This window comes from Uranotaenia lowii, chromosome 3 (assembly GCF_029784155.1).
Source record: "Uranotaenia lowii strain MFRU-FL chromosome 3, ASM2978415v1, whole genome shotgun sequence".
Classification (NCBI taxonomy): domain Eukaryota; kingdom Metazoa; phylum Arthropoda; class Insecta; order Diptera; family Culicidae; genus Uranotaenia; species Uranotaenia lowii.
Window position 1 is genome coordinate 360,311,747 of NC_073693.1, and position 16,504 is coordinate 360,328,250.

Here is a 16,504-nt window from a genome sequence, read left to right on the forward strand (position 1 = left end):
AAATCTGTTTTGAATTTGTACTTTTTCTTTTTCATTTGAGTTTATTTGAGGTTTCACTTATTTATGAAAACTAGAAGTTAGCTATCCAAACTGGAAATGTTATGTTAAATTTTCTGAATCCTTATAAACGTATCTACATGTATGAGAAGATCCCCCAATAAGGTCCGGAATAAATTACTATAACCCATAGTTAACTTGAATGTGAGATTTACACAGAGAGTGGTGGGTGATGAATACAGGACAAAATTACTGATTTCTTTATTAAACGAATCCATCCTCATTGGAAAATTTATACGTAAAAAAAATTTACGTATAAAAATGGGCTTTAAGAAGTGTGAAAACTTATAAGTTTTTAATGAATGAACCAAAAAAAAAACTATATTCATTAATTTGAACTCAAATGGAAAGAAAAAATACAATAAAACAAGGTAGAGAAAATAAATGGAACATCCTCACCAGATTCGTTCCTCCAACGTCGATGTTACCATGGTGTGCCAGGAACAGCACTTTACCCCATGTTGAATCGCGTCATTCGATATTAATTCGCCGCTCACCAATCAAAACTTTATACTATTATGCTTCCACCCGTCACCAATTCGTTTGCTCTCGTTTCGTATATATGTCGTTGTGAAATGTGCCTCTCTCAACACACCGATGGACGATATTCTCTCGCTCACTACTTAAACACACATTCGGCTAATAGCCATAACTTTTCATTTTCATGAGCTTTAATCATTTCTACGTCTAGCGATTATTGTTTTTTTCACGCACACATGCACTTCCACAAGACCAAGACTTGCTCATGCAAACTCACAGGACACCAGAGTCCAGAGTGAAATTTATATTTTTTCTGGATGGCAAACAAAAATACAAAATCTTGCAAAAATCCCGGCACTTAATACTTCCACATTTTCAAACGTTTTTCAAGAACTTTCTGGGCAACATTAAGAAACACAATTTGGCTTTCTTGCTAATTTTCTTAGAGACCGCACACGCAGCAAATGCTTTTAAAGAACCCTCTCGCTCGATTCCCAATTTCCGCAATATGTGCATTAGACAAAAAACTTCCGGACAATCAATTCGGCACATTCGAATTCTTAAGAAGCTTACACATTTGGACATTCGATGGGTGTTTTTGTTCCAAGTGGAAGCGCTCCCCCAGAATATACAATGCAGTGGGTTGGTCCAGAAGAAATGAGTTGAAAAAGGGTTTTAAAAACATATAGAAAAATTTCAATTCCTTTTCGAAATTTTTAAGAATTTTCAACTTTCTGTTCATTCCCGGATGCGATAAATTTATTTCACAAAATGGTACTTTCTTTTTTGGTTTCCTTAAACTGAGTTTTGAGTTGAATTTCTTGACCGTGAAGCTACACGTAAAACTTCACCGCGCTCCATTTCTCGTTTGTAAAATTTTGTAAACAGAACCTGAGAACTGTCACCACAAAAGGTAATTACGTCATCGTTAATTGGGATTGGGCCTGCTAAAAAGAATAAAGCATGCTCTTTACTCTTACACAGATTTCCATAAGAATGACAGCTAATCGGAGTGAAATTGGAGTGAAGGCTATTTCTCTCTCTGTTTAACAAACGAGAAATCGTATACCGGGACTGCGAGCGCGCCCATCGCCCATCGACCCATATAGAATCAAAATAGGAACTGCGAAGTGTCAAAAACAGTGAGGTTAGCCAGTGCGTGAATCGAGTTGCATTCATTACGTTTATTTAAATCAAATATATGCATTACAGACATTTGAATCAGGGTTTAGAACAAGAGCGATAAAATGCTGATTGCTTACAAGTCTGCTTACTGTTTGTTTGCTATTTTTTTTGCTAACTACTGATTAAGCTGTGAAGCTTTTGTTTTTTCAGCAGTGTTTTGTATTTAAATAGCTATCATAAATTTCTTTGTCCGAGACTATAAACCTGTAATTTCTTCCGTAAGATGTTGGTTTTTTTTTTTTATTTCGTCATTGATGGACCCCCCGACATGCGTCTCAGAATACTCGAGGCTTTTTTTTATCAACCTCTAATATCAGTTTTTTCAACAATCCAATCAAGATAGCTAGCGACTCTTGTGTAGACATCCGGAAATCCCACGCCACATTCAACGACACCGGAAGCCAAGCCGACCAGCTGATTGTCAACGATCATTGGCCCTCCCGAATCACCACGGCAAGCTCCTTGACCCCGCCGCCCTTCTGTACATATATTGGATTCTCGAATTCTGGTGTTTGGTCTGGCTGACATTATAATTTGATTACATTTACCATTGCTGATAGTCAAAGTTTTAAGCAGAAGTAATTTTTTGGATACGTTTGAATACAAAGTTTGTCCCCAACCACAGATGATTGCAACTTGGCCGGGCCTCGGCGTTAACCTTGCAATCGGTATACTTTGAACATAATCGCCATACCTAATTTGGTTGGTTGTTTGTATTAGACAGATATCGTTTTCTAATGTGTAGCCGTTATAGTCACGATAAATTACCTGGTCAATGTCATAAAAGACACCCCGGCTAGACATAGAATCGTTTGTTCCAACGACTATTTGTAGGTTTCTAATTTTACAACCATCCGTACAATGAGCTGCCGATAACAGCCACCTATCACTGATTATTGCAGCTCCACATCGAAAACCCTCGTCACGGGTTCTGAGCGATGCCATGAATGGGAAATCTTCAATTCTAGCCTCCTGCCCACCAAAAATACGAGCCTGTTTGCCTGCGAAATATTTGTAACTTATTAAAGACACTTGACAGAGGATTTATCTTATTCTTACCATTTGCGGAAGCTGCATAGCACAAAATGAAAACCAGTGGCAGATATCCGAACATTGTTATTGAATGATCAAAGTGAGGAACGGTGAAGGTATTTATACTTTTCAAAAAATGATGTAGAGTGAAAATACCAGTTCAGCGATTAGAGAAAATAGAAAAAGTAGTAAAATGACATGGGATTGAGCAATGTTAATTTACAGCTAACAATCGCATTCGATTATCAGTTGTTTACTGTTTAAGGAAGACCCGGCAATAAATAGGCAATTCAATCAGTTATTGGACATTTTAACTACATTCATAAAGATAACGAAAAAAATGAACTTGTAAACCAATTTGCAGTTCAGTTCTTTTAATTTTTTCTGGACGGATAGGTGAAGGGAAAATAAGATTTCTTGTATCATCAAGCCACCATCTGCCGCCCTGTTAAGCGATTTTCCAACTTCAAACACGTGTAATAATAAAAAACAATGTCAAATTTTTATGCACATTCTTCTTCAATGAATATTAAAGTGTTCTACTTTCAATGAACAAATGATTGTCAAATTTTTATGCACATTCTTCTTCAATGAATATTAAACTGTTCTACTTTCAATGAACAAATGATTGAATGCGAAAAACGAGCACTAGTAAAAACAATTGTGGGTGTTTAGTGTTTTTCCTTCACCTGACTGATAAAGTTTTAAAAACAACCGATCGATTAGGAACTTTAATATGAAATTTAAAAATTAACCTTTTTAATCATGTTTTTGTTCCAGGTTGATAACAGGAAATGTAACTCAATGAGATTATCTGCACACCCCCTCAAAGTACTTTGACCGATTTAGCCAATAATTTCATTTGATTCGACTGTACAGAGCGAAGAAGATTGTACTGAAACCGCAAAACATTCAATCATCTCATTTTCTCGGTTGTCTGATCCCAACATTACATTTGAACGGTTTAAAAAAAAAAAACTAAAGAACTTCGAATTGTATTTGAACGGTTTTCAAAATAATGTTTACTCTCCGTGATGCCGTTCGTCCTCTGCCAATCGGAGATAAAGTAAATCAAGAAACCCTCACAGAGGACTGTAGGAAAATTCAAATAGCAACAACCACCGGTATTTCTACAGAAAAACCACGACAGGTAGGAGTTTATCGGCTACGTGACCACCCGAGAATGGAGCCAAACGGAAAAAGAGACCTCTCAGACCTCGGTAAAATTGTGTTCTGATGAACGATGGCTGCTACTAAGGCAAAAAAAAAAAATCGAAGCAAATTTGTGTGGGATTTATTTCCGGCTTTTATTGAATTTTCCTCTACCCAACCTATGTAACTAACTAGCAGGCAGATGGAATGGAAAGTTCAAGCTGTTCTTTCACAGGGCAGGGCACACTCGGCTGATTTATAATGGGTGTATTGCCAAGGCTAGCGCAATAGGAAATATTTTCTGCCAATTTTCGGTCTGGAGGTTTGATTTTTTTCTGTTTGCACTGTATTCGTGGGGTTTAAACTGATCAGATAAAAAAAACACAACCTTAATGATTTAAACTCTCAATATTTGCTAAATTTTACCAACTTTTTCTAAATAAATAAAATTTGATTTCCATCTTCAACATTTTAAGATAGGAATCTGCTGAAAATTTGGTAATTTTCTTCTCTGAGGCATTTCAAGTAATTTTTAAAAAATCGTAAATTCCATCAAATGCAAAAAAAACATGTGAACATGTAACAACAGATACAGATACAATACTAATTACAGAAACTCTCAGAAGACTCCAAAGAATCTACAGACTCAAAAGAATCAAAATAATCAACAGACCCAAAAGACTCAAAAGAATCAAAACACTCAAAAGACTCAAAAGACTCAAAAGACTCAAAAGACTCAAAAGACTCAAAAGACTCAAAAGACTCAAAAGACTCAAAAGACTCAAAAGACTCAAAAGACTCAAAAGACTCAAAAGACTCAAAAGACTCAAAAGACTCAAAAGACTCAAAAGACTCAAAAGACTCAAAAGACTCAAAAGACTCAAAAGACTCAAAAGACTCAAAAGACTCAAAAGACTCAAAAGACTCAAAAGACTCAAAAGACTCAAAAGACTCAAAAGACTGAAAAGACTGAAAAGACTGAAAAGACTGAAAAGACTGAAAAGACTGAAAAGACTGAAAAGACTGAAAAGACTGAAAAGACTGAAAAGACTGAAAAGACTGAAAAGACTGAAAAGACTGAAAAGACTGAAAAGACTGAAAAGACTGAAAATTTTGACAATTTCGACAACTTTGAAAATTTTGACAATTTTGACAATTTTGACAATTTTGATAATTTTGACAATGTTGACAATTTTGACAATTTTGACAATTTTGACAATTTTGACAATTTTGACAATTTTGACAATTTTGACGATTTTGACAATTTTGACAATTTTGACAATTTTAATAATTTTGACAATTTTGACAATTTTGTCAATTTTGACAATTTTGACAATTTTGACAATTTTGACAATTTTGACAATTTTGACAATTTTGACAATTTTGACAATTTTGACAATTTTGACAATTTTGACAATTTTGACAATTTTTAAAATTTTGACAATTTTGACAATTTTGACAATTTTGACAATTTTGACAATTTTGACAATTTTGACAATTTTGACAATTTTGACAATTTTGACAATTTTGACAATTTTGACAATTTTGACAATTTTGACAATTTTGAAAATTTTGACAATTTTGACAATTTTGACAATTTTGGCAATTTTGACAATTTTGATAATTTTGAAAATTTTGACAATTTTGACAATTTTGACAATTTTGACAATTTTGACAATTTTGACAATTTTGACAATTTTGACAATTTTGACAATTTTGACAATTTTGACAATTATGACAATTTTGACAATTTTGACACTTTTGACAATTTTGACAATTTTGACAATTTTGACAATTTTGACAATTTTGACAATTTTGACAATTTTGACAATTTTGACAATTTTGACAATTTTGACAATTTTGACAATTTTGACAATTTTGACAATTTTGATAATTTTGACAATTTTGACAATTTTGACAATTTTGACAATTTTAACAATTTTGACAATTTTGACAATTTTCACAATTTTGACAATTTTGACAATTTTGACAATTTTGACAATTTTGACAGTTTAGAAAATTTCGACAATTTTGACAATTTTGACAATTTTGGTAGTTTTGACAGTTTTGACAGTTTTGACAGTTTTGACAGTTTTACAGTTTTAATAATTTTGATAATTTTTTAAAAAATTGGTTAATTGGAAAATTTTAAAATGTTGAAAATGTTGAATATTTTGACAATTTTGACAATTTTGACAATTTTGGCAATTTAGACAATTTTGAAAATTTTGACAATTTTGATAATTTTGACAATTTTGACAATTTTTACAATTTTGTCAATTTGGAAAATTTTAAGATTTTGTCAATTTTGTCAATTTTGACAATTTTGACAATTTCGACTATTTTAACTATTTGACAGTTTTGACAATTTTGACAATTTTGACAATTTTGACAATTTTGAAAATTTTGACAATTTGGCAATTTTGACAATTTTGACAATTTTGATTATTTGACAATTTTGACAATTTTGACAATTTTGACAATTTTGACACTTTTGACAATTTTGACAATTTTCACAATTTTAACAATTTTGACAATTTTGATAATTTTGACAATTTTGTTAATTTCAACAATTTTGACAATTTTGACATTTTTGACAATTTTGACAATTTTGACAATTTTGACATTTTTGACTATTTTGACAATTTTGACAATTTGGACAATTTGGACAATTTTGTCAATTTTGCAATTTTGGAATTTTGACAATTTTGACAGTTTTGACAATTTTGACAATTTTGATAATTTTGACAATTTTGACATATTTGACATTTTTAACAATTTTGTCAATTTTGTCCATTTTGACAATTTTGACAATTTTGGCAATTTTGACAGTTTAGAAAATTTCGAAAATTTTGACAATTTTGTCCATTTTGACAATTTTGACAATTTTGGCAATTATGACAGTTAAGAAAATTTCGACAATTTTGACACTTTTGACAATTTTGACAATTTTGGCAGTTTGACAGTTTTACAGTTTTAATAATTTTGATAATTTTTTAAAAAATTGGTTAATTGGAAAATTTTAAAATGTTGAAATTGTTGAATATTTTGACAATTTTGACAATTTTTACAATTTTGGCAATTTAGACAATTTTGAAAATTTTAACAATTTTGATAATTTTGACAATTTTGACAATTTTTACAAGTTTGTCAATTTGGAAAAATTGAAGATTTTGTCAATTTTTTCAATTTTGACAATTTTGACAATTTCGAATATTTTGACTATTTTGACAGTTTTGACAATTTTGACAATTTTGACAATTTTGACAATTTTGAAAATTTTGAAAATTTGGCAATTTTGACAATTTTGATTATTTGACAATTTTGACAATTTTGACAATTTTGACAATTTTGACAATTTTAACAATTTTGACAATTTTGATAATTTTGACAATTTTGACAATTGTGTCAATTTGGACAATTTTGAAGATTTTGTCAATTTTGTTAATTTCAACAATTTTGTCAATTTTGCAATTTTGGAATTTTGAAAATTTTGACAGTTTTGACAATTTTGACAATTTTGACAATTTTGACAATTTTGACATATTTGACATTTTTAACAATTTTGTCAATTTTGACCATTTTGACAATTTTGACAATTTAGACAATTTAGACAATTTTGACAATTTTGACAATTTTGACAATTTTGACAATTTTGACAATTTCGACAATTTTGACAATTTTGACAATATTGACAATTTTGACAATTTTGACAATTTTTACAATTTTGACAATTTTGACAATTTTGACAATTTTTACAATTTGGACAGTTTTGACAATTTTGACAATTTTTACACTTTTTTATTAACTTTTCTTCGAATATCTGATAAGCGAATTGGTGTGGACTGAGTTTAAAAGTTATCGATTAGGAGACAAATTGCCTCCAGTAGTATGGTCACGATGTCGTTAGGTTTGGCTGACTATCAAATGGAAAAGTTCAGCTGCCTGTGGCAGTTATGCATTTCCGTATACAGTTATTTGGAAGCGAAGGGCCATTGAAGTTCTTGCAGTTGGTTCAAGCAAATGGACGGCTAGAAAGCTGTAGCTTGTTTATGATGTTTCGGAGTAGTTCCGGGAAAATTGCCTCAAGTCACTCGGTTTACATGCTATGGTAGGATGTCAGCGTGTCGTTTTTCAATGCGGATGTTTTAGGGCTCAAACTATCGTCAACATTTATTTAACTGATGTTTATGTTACTCCGTGTGGAAAATTCTCAAGTATAAGGAAGTACGAAGGTTTACATCTAAAGGAAAAACTTTTCCATGCTTCGCGAAATTCGATGATGGGAATCGACTTCTTTTCTGTTGCTAAGTAAGTCGAATGTAAAGGTAGCAGCGGCTTGTTTGAATCCGGATAGAAAATTCTCTCTTGTTCAACACGAGAGTAGTGTTGTTAAGCCCAGGCTAGGGCCACATGTCTGAAAACCTTTCAAAAGCGTGCTTCAAGGAATGACGATATGCTTTACTAGTTTTCCTGATCGTTTTCGGGAAAACTTTCCACACTGTGTGAGTATGTGTGTGTGAGTAGTTTTCTCTGCTTCCGTTTCCTTATTTTGACGATTGACGGTTGAGATTCTGTTAAATTGAAAATAATGATGTGTCGTTTTCCGATCTGTAAGTAGTAGATATCAGAATCGGATTGCTCTCAGCAACGAGCACAAACATTTTCGAAAGGACTCAACGGAGCGTTTCGGTTGCCGTCTTTCGATATGTATGCGTGGTTGTGTGTTTGTGCATGTTTTAATGGCTTGGATTATTATTATTATTATTTGCATAGAGCTTGCTCGTTAGTTGGAAAATTCGCTCGAATGAATAATTGTCAAAGCGCGACGTTGGCGTTGATGCTAAACTGACTTTATACAACACTAGTAATTGGAAAGTTTCCAGCTCAATTACGTCATTGGGTAAGGATGGAAGGAAGTCGTTCCTTCGAAATTCCAGGAAGGATCAATTATCTAATGATTAATTTCGATTACGATACCACTATTATCTGTAATCAATTTAAAATGCTCTTCTGTTGAACATTGAATAGGCTTAAAATAGACAGAAACGCTTCTTATGACGTACGAGAAGCCTGCATGTTTGGTTATGTCACCATAAACTACTCAATGTCTATCTCATTCAAAAGAACTAGACAACGCGACAATTTGAGGAAAGATGTTGAGGAATGTTTGACATGGTTTGATTTGAAACCTTCCGAGTATAAACCGACAAACCTCTCAACTCACTTTGTCAATTTGTGTAATTGCGCTCAGATTAGTACATCTAACTGAACGAACAAGCTGCTAGTGCAGCCATCTATCCATCAATCAATCAACATTACCAAAAGAATTTGTCTCGCTTTTGCTTTTCACCAAGCATTCACGGTTCTCGAACCAAATCCTTCAGGGGCAGAAGTGAGGGTTGAAAGTTTGTCACCATCTATCCATTCATGAGAAAGGAACCGACAACGGAAAGAATGAATGGAAAATTTCATGTTCCATATTTTCCCTAGCGGAACTGCCCCCGGAGGCGCATTTCGAGGAACAATCGGGAACCATATATCAAAATGATTGCGCTTAGTGGGTTGTATTTTCCCTTAACCGGAAGCCCCGGTTGAATTTTAATTGATTATCAATAAATGATTTCTAAATCAGGTCAGCAGCCGATAACTGCTTCAATAGAACGCGGGTCAATGAAAAAGTTTTCCATAGAATGCTTAAACGGTTCCGGGCATTGTTTCTACTGCTATTGTTTAGCCGATAGCGGTTATCGGAAAGATGCGGAAATTAATCATCTGCTTATGGAAGTGGTAAACAATCTGGAAAAATGGAGGATAGGGGAAGATAAAATAACGATTAAATTATAGCGCTAAATTTTCCTATATTGCCATCGGCCAACGAATGTTGTTTCAGTAGTGATGAATATTTCACTCATTTCTTCGTTATCATGGATTCTTGAATTTTAGCTGTAAATTAAGGACGATAAAATTTAATTTCTAAATGCTTTTTGGTTATTAGGCTGGTGGCTGGTTACACATTCAAGACAAAATGAAAAATTTGAGCATCTAAAAATGATTATTTAATGAATGCTGTCGACACATGTGTTGAGTATCCATAAATTTCTTTTTTTTTTCAAATCCAATTATCAGCAATTTAACGGTGTGTAGTATGCATATGTATTTTTCAGCGAATTTTTTTGAATAAACTACGAAATCTGCTCCCAAATTAGCACCAATGCATAGGAATCACCTTTGTTTTTTGTCTAGAAATTTTGAGAAAAGCTGTGTTCTTTACATCTTGTAACATTTTACATTATCCTAAATTAAGGTTGCCAGATTACCCGGTTTTATCCGGGTTTGCCCGGATATTTAATACAAAATTTGGGAAAAGTCCGGTTTAGCCCGGTAGCCCGGATTTCATTGAAGACAGTTCGGATTTTGCCCGGATTTATTCACTTTATTTACCAAATCAAACAAATAAATTTATATGTCCAAATCTAAATTTTTTGAGCAGCTTTCATAAAAAATAAAGTTGAAAGATTTTTTGGAAGCCTAAAATACCATATTATTTAAACTGATAAGTTTTAATGAAAAAAAAAAATGTTTCGAAATGTTAGTTTTTTTATATTTTGTGGTTTCGAAATTCAAATTTAGCTTAAAATAATAACAATATCAAAAATACACAATAAACAAGGAAATTAATTTATAATATTATTTTCTTACTTGCGACTATTACGGCCCCTCCTTCTACTAACAAAGATAAGTAAAGTGATACACTCGGCAAAATGAAACTTTATAAGTAAATTGCCTTAATAAACAATCCTATCCTATTAAAAAAAATCATTTTCTTACTCATAGTTATCACACAAACTAAAAAAATATGTTACTGATAAAATAAATCTAAATTTCCAAAACAAATCACGATGAAAGTTCCAAATCAATTATATAACAAGATTTTGAAAAACTTATCAATGACTTACCTCTTTATCCTGAACAAGAAATTTTCTTCGTTTTGCTGCGTAAAAAAAAAATAAAAAATAATCCATGATTAATTGTTAGTGAATTGATAATAACTGTTGTTTGTTATTCATCTTACGTTTACATTTGTCTTCTTCATTTTCAACTGAAGGATTGATTGATTGATTAGAGATAAATTTAAGGGTTTATGTTTTAAGAACATAAAAACTCAGAATTGAAAAACATAGACATACTTATCAGAAATATATCTAAAAATTTGAATAGCTTGACTTCAAAATTCGGTAAATTTATTGAAAAATAAAAAAAAATCCACTATAAAATTCGATAAATTTATTTGAAAATTCAAACTTAACATGAAGAGGAAAAAGATAGGTTTTTTAACATTTCAGAAGGATCTTTTTTTCAATAAACACATTTTAACATTAGAAAAACTTATTTATAGAATTTAATTGAAAGCTTAAAGGAACAGCGTTTGAAGTTTATATTTTAATAATTGGTTTGGTAGATTTTAGCATCCTGAAAGCGAATCATTTGTCAAATTTGAACTATCACACTTAGGGTTTAATTATATGGAATATTAAAATGTGTCAGTTTAAGGTGAAATAAGTCATTGATAACTGATTAACTTTCAAACCTACATTTAATAAGAAATCTGATTCTTATTTCTTTATTAAGTCCTACTTCATTCAATTCAGGAATAATATTTTGATGATAGTGATGATGATGCATGATCTAAAAAAGTTACATACAACAGTTTTTAAAAACTTGGATTGATATTATTACAAGTATTTTTGACATTCCAGCAGAAAACTAAAAAAAACTTGATTTAGGCTTTAAAGTATCTTAAATTCAATTTAGTTAAAAACTTTTTTTAAAATTCGATAAATGAGAAAAAGTAAAAAAATAGAAAATTTATATGACTTTTTTCGCAGAACTCAAAAGTCAAGTCTTAAGGAAAGTTAATAAATGACTCAAATCTTTTATTTTAAATATTTTTTTTTTATTTTCAAGTTTTGTCAACAAAGCGAAAAACTTCCTTATACAGTTTCTACTTATTTGAAATGTTATTTCAATAGAATAGTTTCAATTGCATATAGTCATCACAATTAAGCAAAGTTAAACTGAAAAAAGCTTTAAGGGAATGATGAATAATAAAGAATGATGTAAAAGACAATATGAGACATTCAAGAAAAAATGAAAAAAAGTTTTTTTTTTATAAAAATAGATAACTTTTTTTTCAATAAAAGTGAGCCAAGGATTCAAAAAGATGACGAAACTTTAACCAAGTTTGACACGCGTTGACATTCTAGTTTGCAGTTTTCGAAAATTGTATGTTTTTTTTGTGAAGTTCTGGCTTTTTCACAATGACACAGTAAATCGTTCACTGTGAAAAGTGCGCAAAAAATGTCTGGCTTATTTTGTCAACTCACGCTCTTGAGACACAGCGTAGACTTTGAATTCTCTCAGAAGGAGTGTACACTATTTTTCGATATTTCTGAAATCTTTATTTATTTAAACATATCATTTACCTTAATAAATAGGTGTCAACTTTCTTTCGTGAAATTTGCTTAGTTGAGGTGATTTAAATTAACAGAGTTGAAAAAAATGTAAGCTATGAAGTTTTGCTACTAATCAACAGCCTTTCTTATAAATTTTGTACTTTTTTCTGAGATTTTCAAATGTGAAATTGGCTGCCCGAGCAGACTTTTATGGCAAAATTATAGCAAATTTTGCTATCACGCCCTGAGAGCCAAATGTGCTCTCATTTTGCTTGACATAAGGTGGTACACAGCAAAAATGAGAGCACAAATTTCCATACATGGTTAGCAAAGTGATGCCTAATTTTGCTAAAACTGAGACCTTAACTACAGCTCATTTTTCGAGAGCTTGGAGAGCAAATTGATGCCTATATAAGGTATTGCTTTCAAAACTTTCGAAAATCGAATTATAGTTTGGGTCTTTGCTTAATAAGTATAGCAACTTTTGACGTCATTCCAGCTGTGTATCCCCTTATTTCGAGTAAAATTAGAGCAAATTTAACTTCCAAGACGTGATAGCAAAATTTCATATAATTTGCATATAATGTATTGTAAATATTGAAGCTTAGGAATTAATATCACGAAAGCAGATACTGGCCAGAACATAAAGTAAAATATTGTTTACTAACTTACCTGAATTTCTTTCAGATTGGATCTTGCCCTTTCTCAATGCGTACAATTTCCGAATATCCAACCAATAATTAGCAGGCGTTTGGAATTGGAATTGGAGACTCTTGGTCTTGCAGAGCACTAAAGTTCAACATATCTTAAAAAAAAAACATGAAAAAGGCAATTAAAATATTTAACATTTTCCGTTTAACTGTTTTGTTACCATATTGAATCCAAAACAAATTTGGAAATTGGAATTCAGAACATTTATTATTCTGTTATAAATTCGATTAAGTATACATTTAGGCGTTTGGTTTTTTTTGTTTTTTGTTTTTCTGGGATTTTAACACTCTCTTTAGGCGTTTGGAACATGTCCGAACAGAACTGGAATTCGTTTTCAAAAAGGTGATTACAATATTCAATGTTCTGTGACTAGGAGCAAGTAATCAGAAAATTTACAAAACTGTAATCACATTCTTAAAACGAATTTTAAATTGTTTCATACATGCATGTTTTAAACGCCTGAATATATACCGATCTCCTTGATTTCATAGAATGATTGTTGATGGGAGAAAAAATCTACAATTACAATGCGGTAGGCAGAAATTGAAATAGAATTCTAATGTCATTATAATGAGAATATACAAAAATTCAATTTTGAAAAACAGGATTAGCAATAGGTTAATTGAGGCCCTCAGAATCAGATGGGGATAAATTCCTAAATGATAGTTTCGAGAAAACGCGATTTATAGTTGTCAAGGTGCTCGATTTTTCATATATATATTTTCATTCGAGCAGTTGTAATTCAAGCTTATGTGTTATTTTTTCTTTAATCTTAGGTTTGCACCAGATGAAGATAAAGAAGAAAAGAATTGATGTTAACTTAACTCATAATCGATCATTTTGGTACTTGTTCCTTTCATCTTTAAAAATCGCCTATAATTATGCAATGGGCAAAACACGTCAGATGGCAATTTTCAATGGTGTACAAACAATGATCTTGCCTGTATTTTTATATCATGCTTCAGTCTTTAAAAGCTTTATTTATTTCCATTGATTTGCTGGAAATTTAGATTAATGATTGAAAAACAATAATTGATAATCCATATCACTACCAAATTGTTCGTTTTGGTATTGAACTATTTAGGTTTCATTTCATGCAGAGTCGGCGGACCAATAAAGCGACAGATTTTAAGCAACGTTAAAACTATAAATAACGTAAAACTCAATTTCTAGGACCATACTTATATGTTTCTATCTAGAATAGCAATATAGTATCAATAATAAAACTATGAAATTTATTCAAAACTATGCTACGCAAGAAATGTCGAAGAATCACGTTCATGAAGTTGTTTAGTGCACATGTTTCGTGAGTTAGGTGCATTTGGTTGGGAATTCCCAATCAAGCCGACATCTCCTTGAACCGCGTACCATGCTGCATAATATTCTTGATTCTTTAGCGTTGGATGCTTTTATAAATTTCTGAGCGTGTTCCTTTAAATTATTTATTTCTTAATCTATTAATTTTTTATTATCTAAACGAGCCTAGAAATTAAAATCACCAGTTTCCAATCTAGCAGCTCTTATGAAATTTATAGTATAATTCTGGCGTTTTTTTATAGCCAAGTTTTTTGTGCTAGGTAAGAAGTTCAATAACTTAAAAGTGAATAAGCTAAATTTATCTAGCATTTTCAATAGAAATCTAGGTTTCTTAAATTGTACTGCAGTAAGATAGCATTGAGGAAAACTAGAAATATGTAAATAGTTCGAGGTGTCTACGAAAATAGTTCAACAATTGGTAAAGCAACAATGCTACATAATTGAAGAATATGTACTTACTTCCCCTCGTCGATCGTTTCGGACTCTGCGAGAAATTTTTAGTTGAGAAGGCTTAGGGCGATGTTTGTCGAAAGATAAACTTAGGCATCTCGGGTTGAACTCTCTTGGACACCGCACTGAGGATCTAAAAGCAGAAAATTAATATCAGTTTTGAACATCATAATTCATTTTAACGAATTCTGTTTAGTCAACTGAAAATCTGGCATTTCATAAAAATTTAGAATTTCATATTAGGCTTTAGAACTGTGTACTTACTCATAATCTGCAACCGAACTGTCAGGGCTGCAATCTGATGGTAAATAGTCTATCAACTCAAAGTTCCGGTTGACATCTTCCGGTTCCCCTCTCTTCTTTTCTTTCGATTAGTGTAAACAGGTTCACCCGTTTTACGACCACCACAGATTTTCCAGTTGATGCCTGCTGATGATGAAATGATGCAGTTGGTTATCATTCACATTCGGTACTGGAAAAATGTTGGGAGTAACCTATAAACAAATTAGCAGGATACATCCGGATACACGTAATGGTCCGGAATTAACATTGACGGAATTTAAAAACAAACAACAAACTGCTTGACAGGCACAGGCAGGGCGTGTACAGCGTCGGGTGTGTTCTTATACCAATACACTATAATCGAAACAAAATAACAAAATAAAGTCCATCTTGTGACAGGCAATCGTAATCGTAGGCATGGTAGGCGAACAATTCGCAGTCAAAAAGCACTCCGTCTCCACCCCCCACCAATGAGAAACTTTTGGTACCCCTTGCCTACTTTTGCTCAGTATGCAACCACCCGTAGCTGTAGGCACGCTGGGCACAGGAGAGCAAGTACACACTTAAAAAAGTTGAGGGATGATAACTACGTTTCTGCGTGCTTACGTTTTTCAATTTCGTTTCGTATTGGGATTCAAAAAATAAATAAATACAACTGGATGGGTGAGTTTGGCCGATAACATATTACACGCAAACAATCATGAACGCGAACGCGAAGCGAACGGCAATGAAGCTGTCAAAATTTATTCCCATTTAAGTACCATTGAAAACGCTTTGCGCTGACATACTGAAAGCGGCGAAGTAGATGCCAATTCTCATCGCTTCGCTTTCACTATGTCATCGACCATGAAATTGGGATGATGATAGAGTGAGAGTGAAGCGATGCGAATTGGCAACCGATTGAAAAAAATGAACTTTTTTGATAGAATGAAAATTGTTTGAATTAAAAAATATATATAGGTATATGATAAATCATGCACCTAGACAGCATTGAAGCGCGTTTTCTCTAAACTCATTTGGGTACTTATCACCCTCTAATTCTGAGGGCCTCAACTAAGAATTGTTGATAGATTAATATCGTATTTGTTGTCATCTGGTGGCCAACCAGTTGTGCACTAACTGCTGTCATCTTCATATAAAAAATTCTTTGACAGAACTTAGTGCATAACAAGTGGGCCACTAGGGTAAAAACAAATACGGCATGATCAAATTAAAAAACATCAAGATACCTATATCTTTTGCTTGGTTTGAAGCTGTTTGAAGTAGTCCGAAAAAACACCAAAATAAGCTCCTATCATGGAAAATTGATAGAAAATAACGTGTAATTGTTTGTTTGTTGTTCCTAATTGAATGTTTTGAGATAACAATCACTGTCAATTCTA

The 16,504-nt window shown here is 32.2% G+C and overlaps 1 protein-coding gene across 1 annotated transcript; it reads right to left on the reverse strand.

Annotated features, from left to right (window-relative positions):
* Window positions 1-2,022: 2,022 nt before the first annotated feature.
* LOC129754011 (chymotrypsin-1-like) lies at window positions 2,023-2,836 on the reverse strand. The gene is made up of 4 exons (XM_055749866.1): window positions 2,782-2,836; window positions 2,491-2,723; window positions 2,343-2,416; window positions 2,023-2,275 (listed from the first exon to the last, which is right to left on the reverse strand). The coding sequence occupies exons 1-4, from the start codon at window positions 2,834-2,836 to the stop codon at window positions 2,023-2,025; spliced, it is 615 nt and encodes a 204-aa protein (XP_055605841.1).
* Window positions 2,837-16,504: the final 13,668 nt, after the last annotated feature.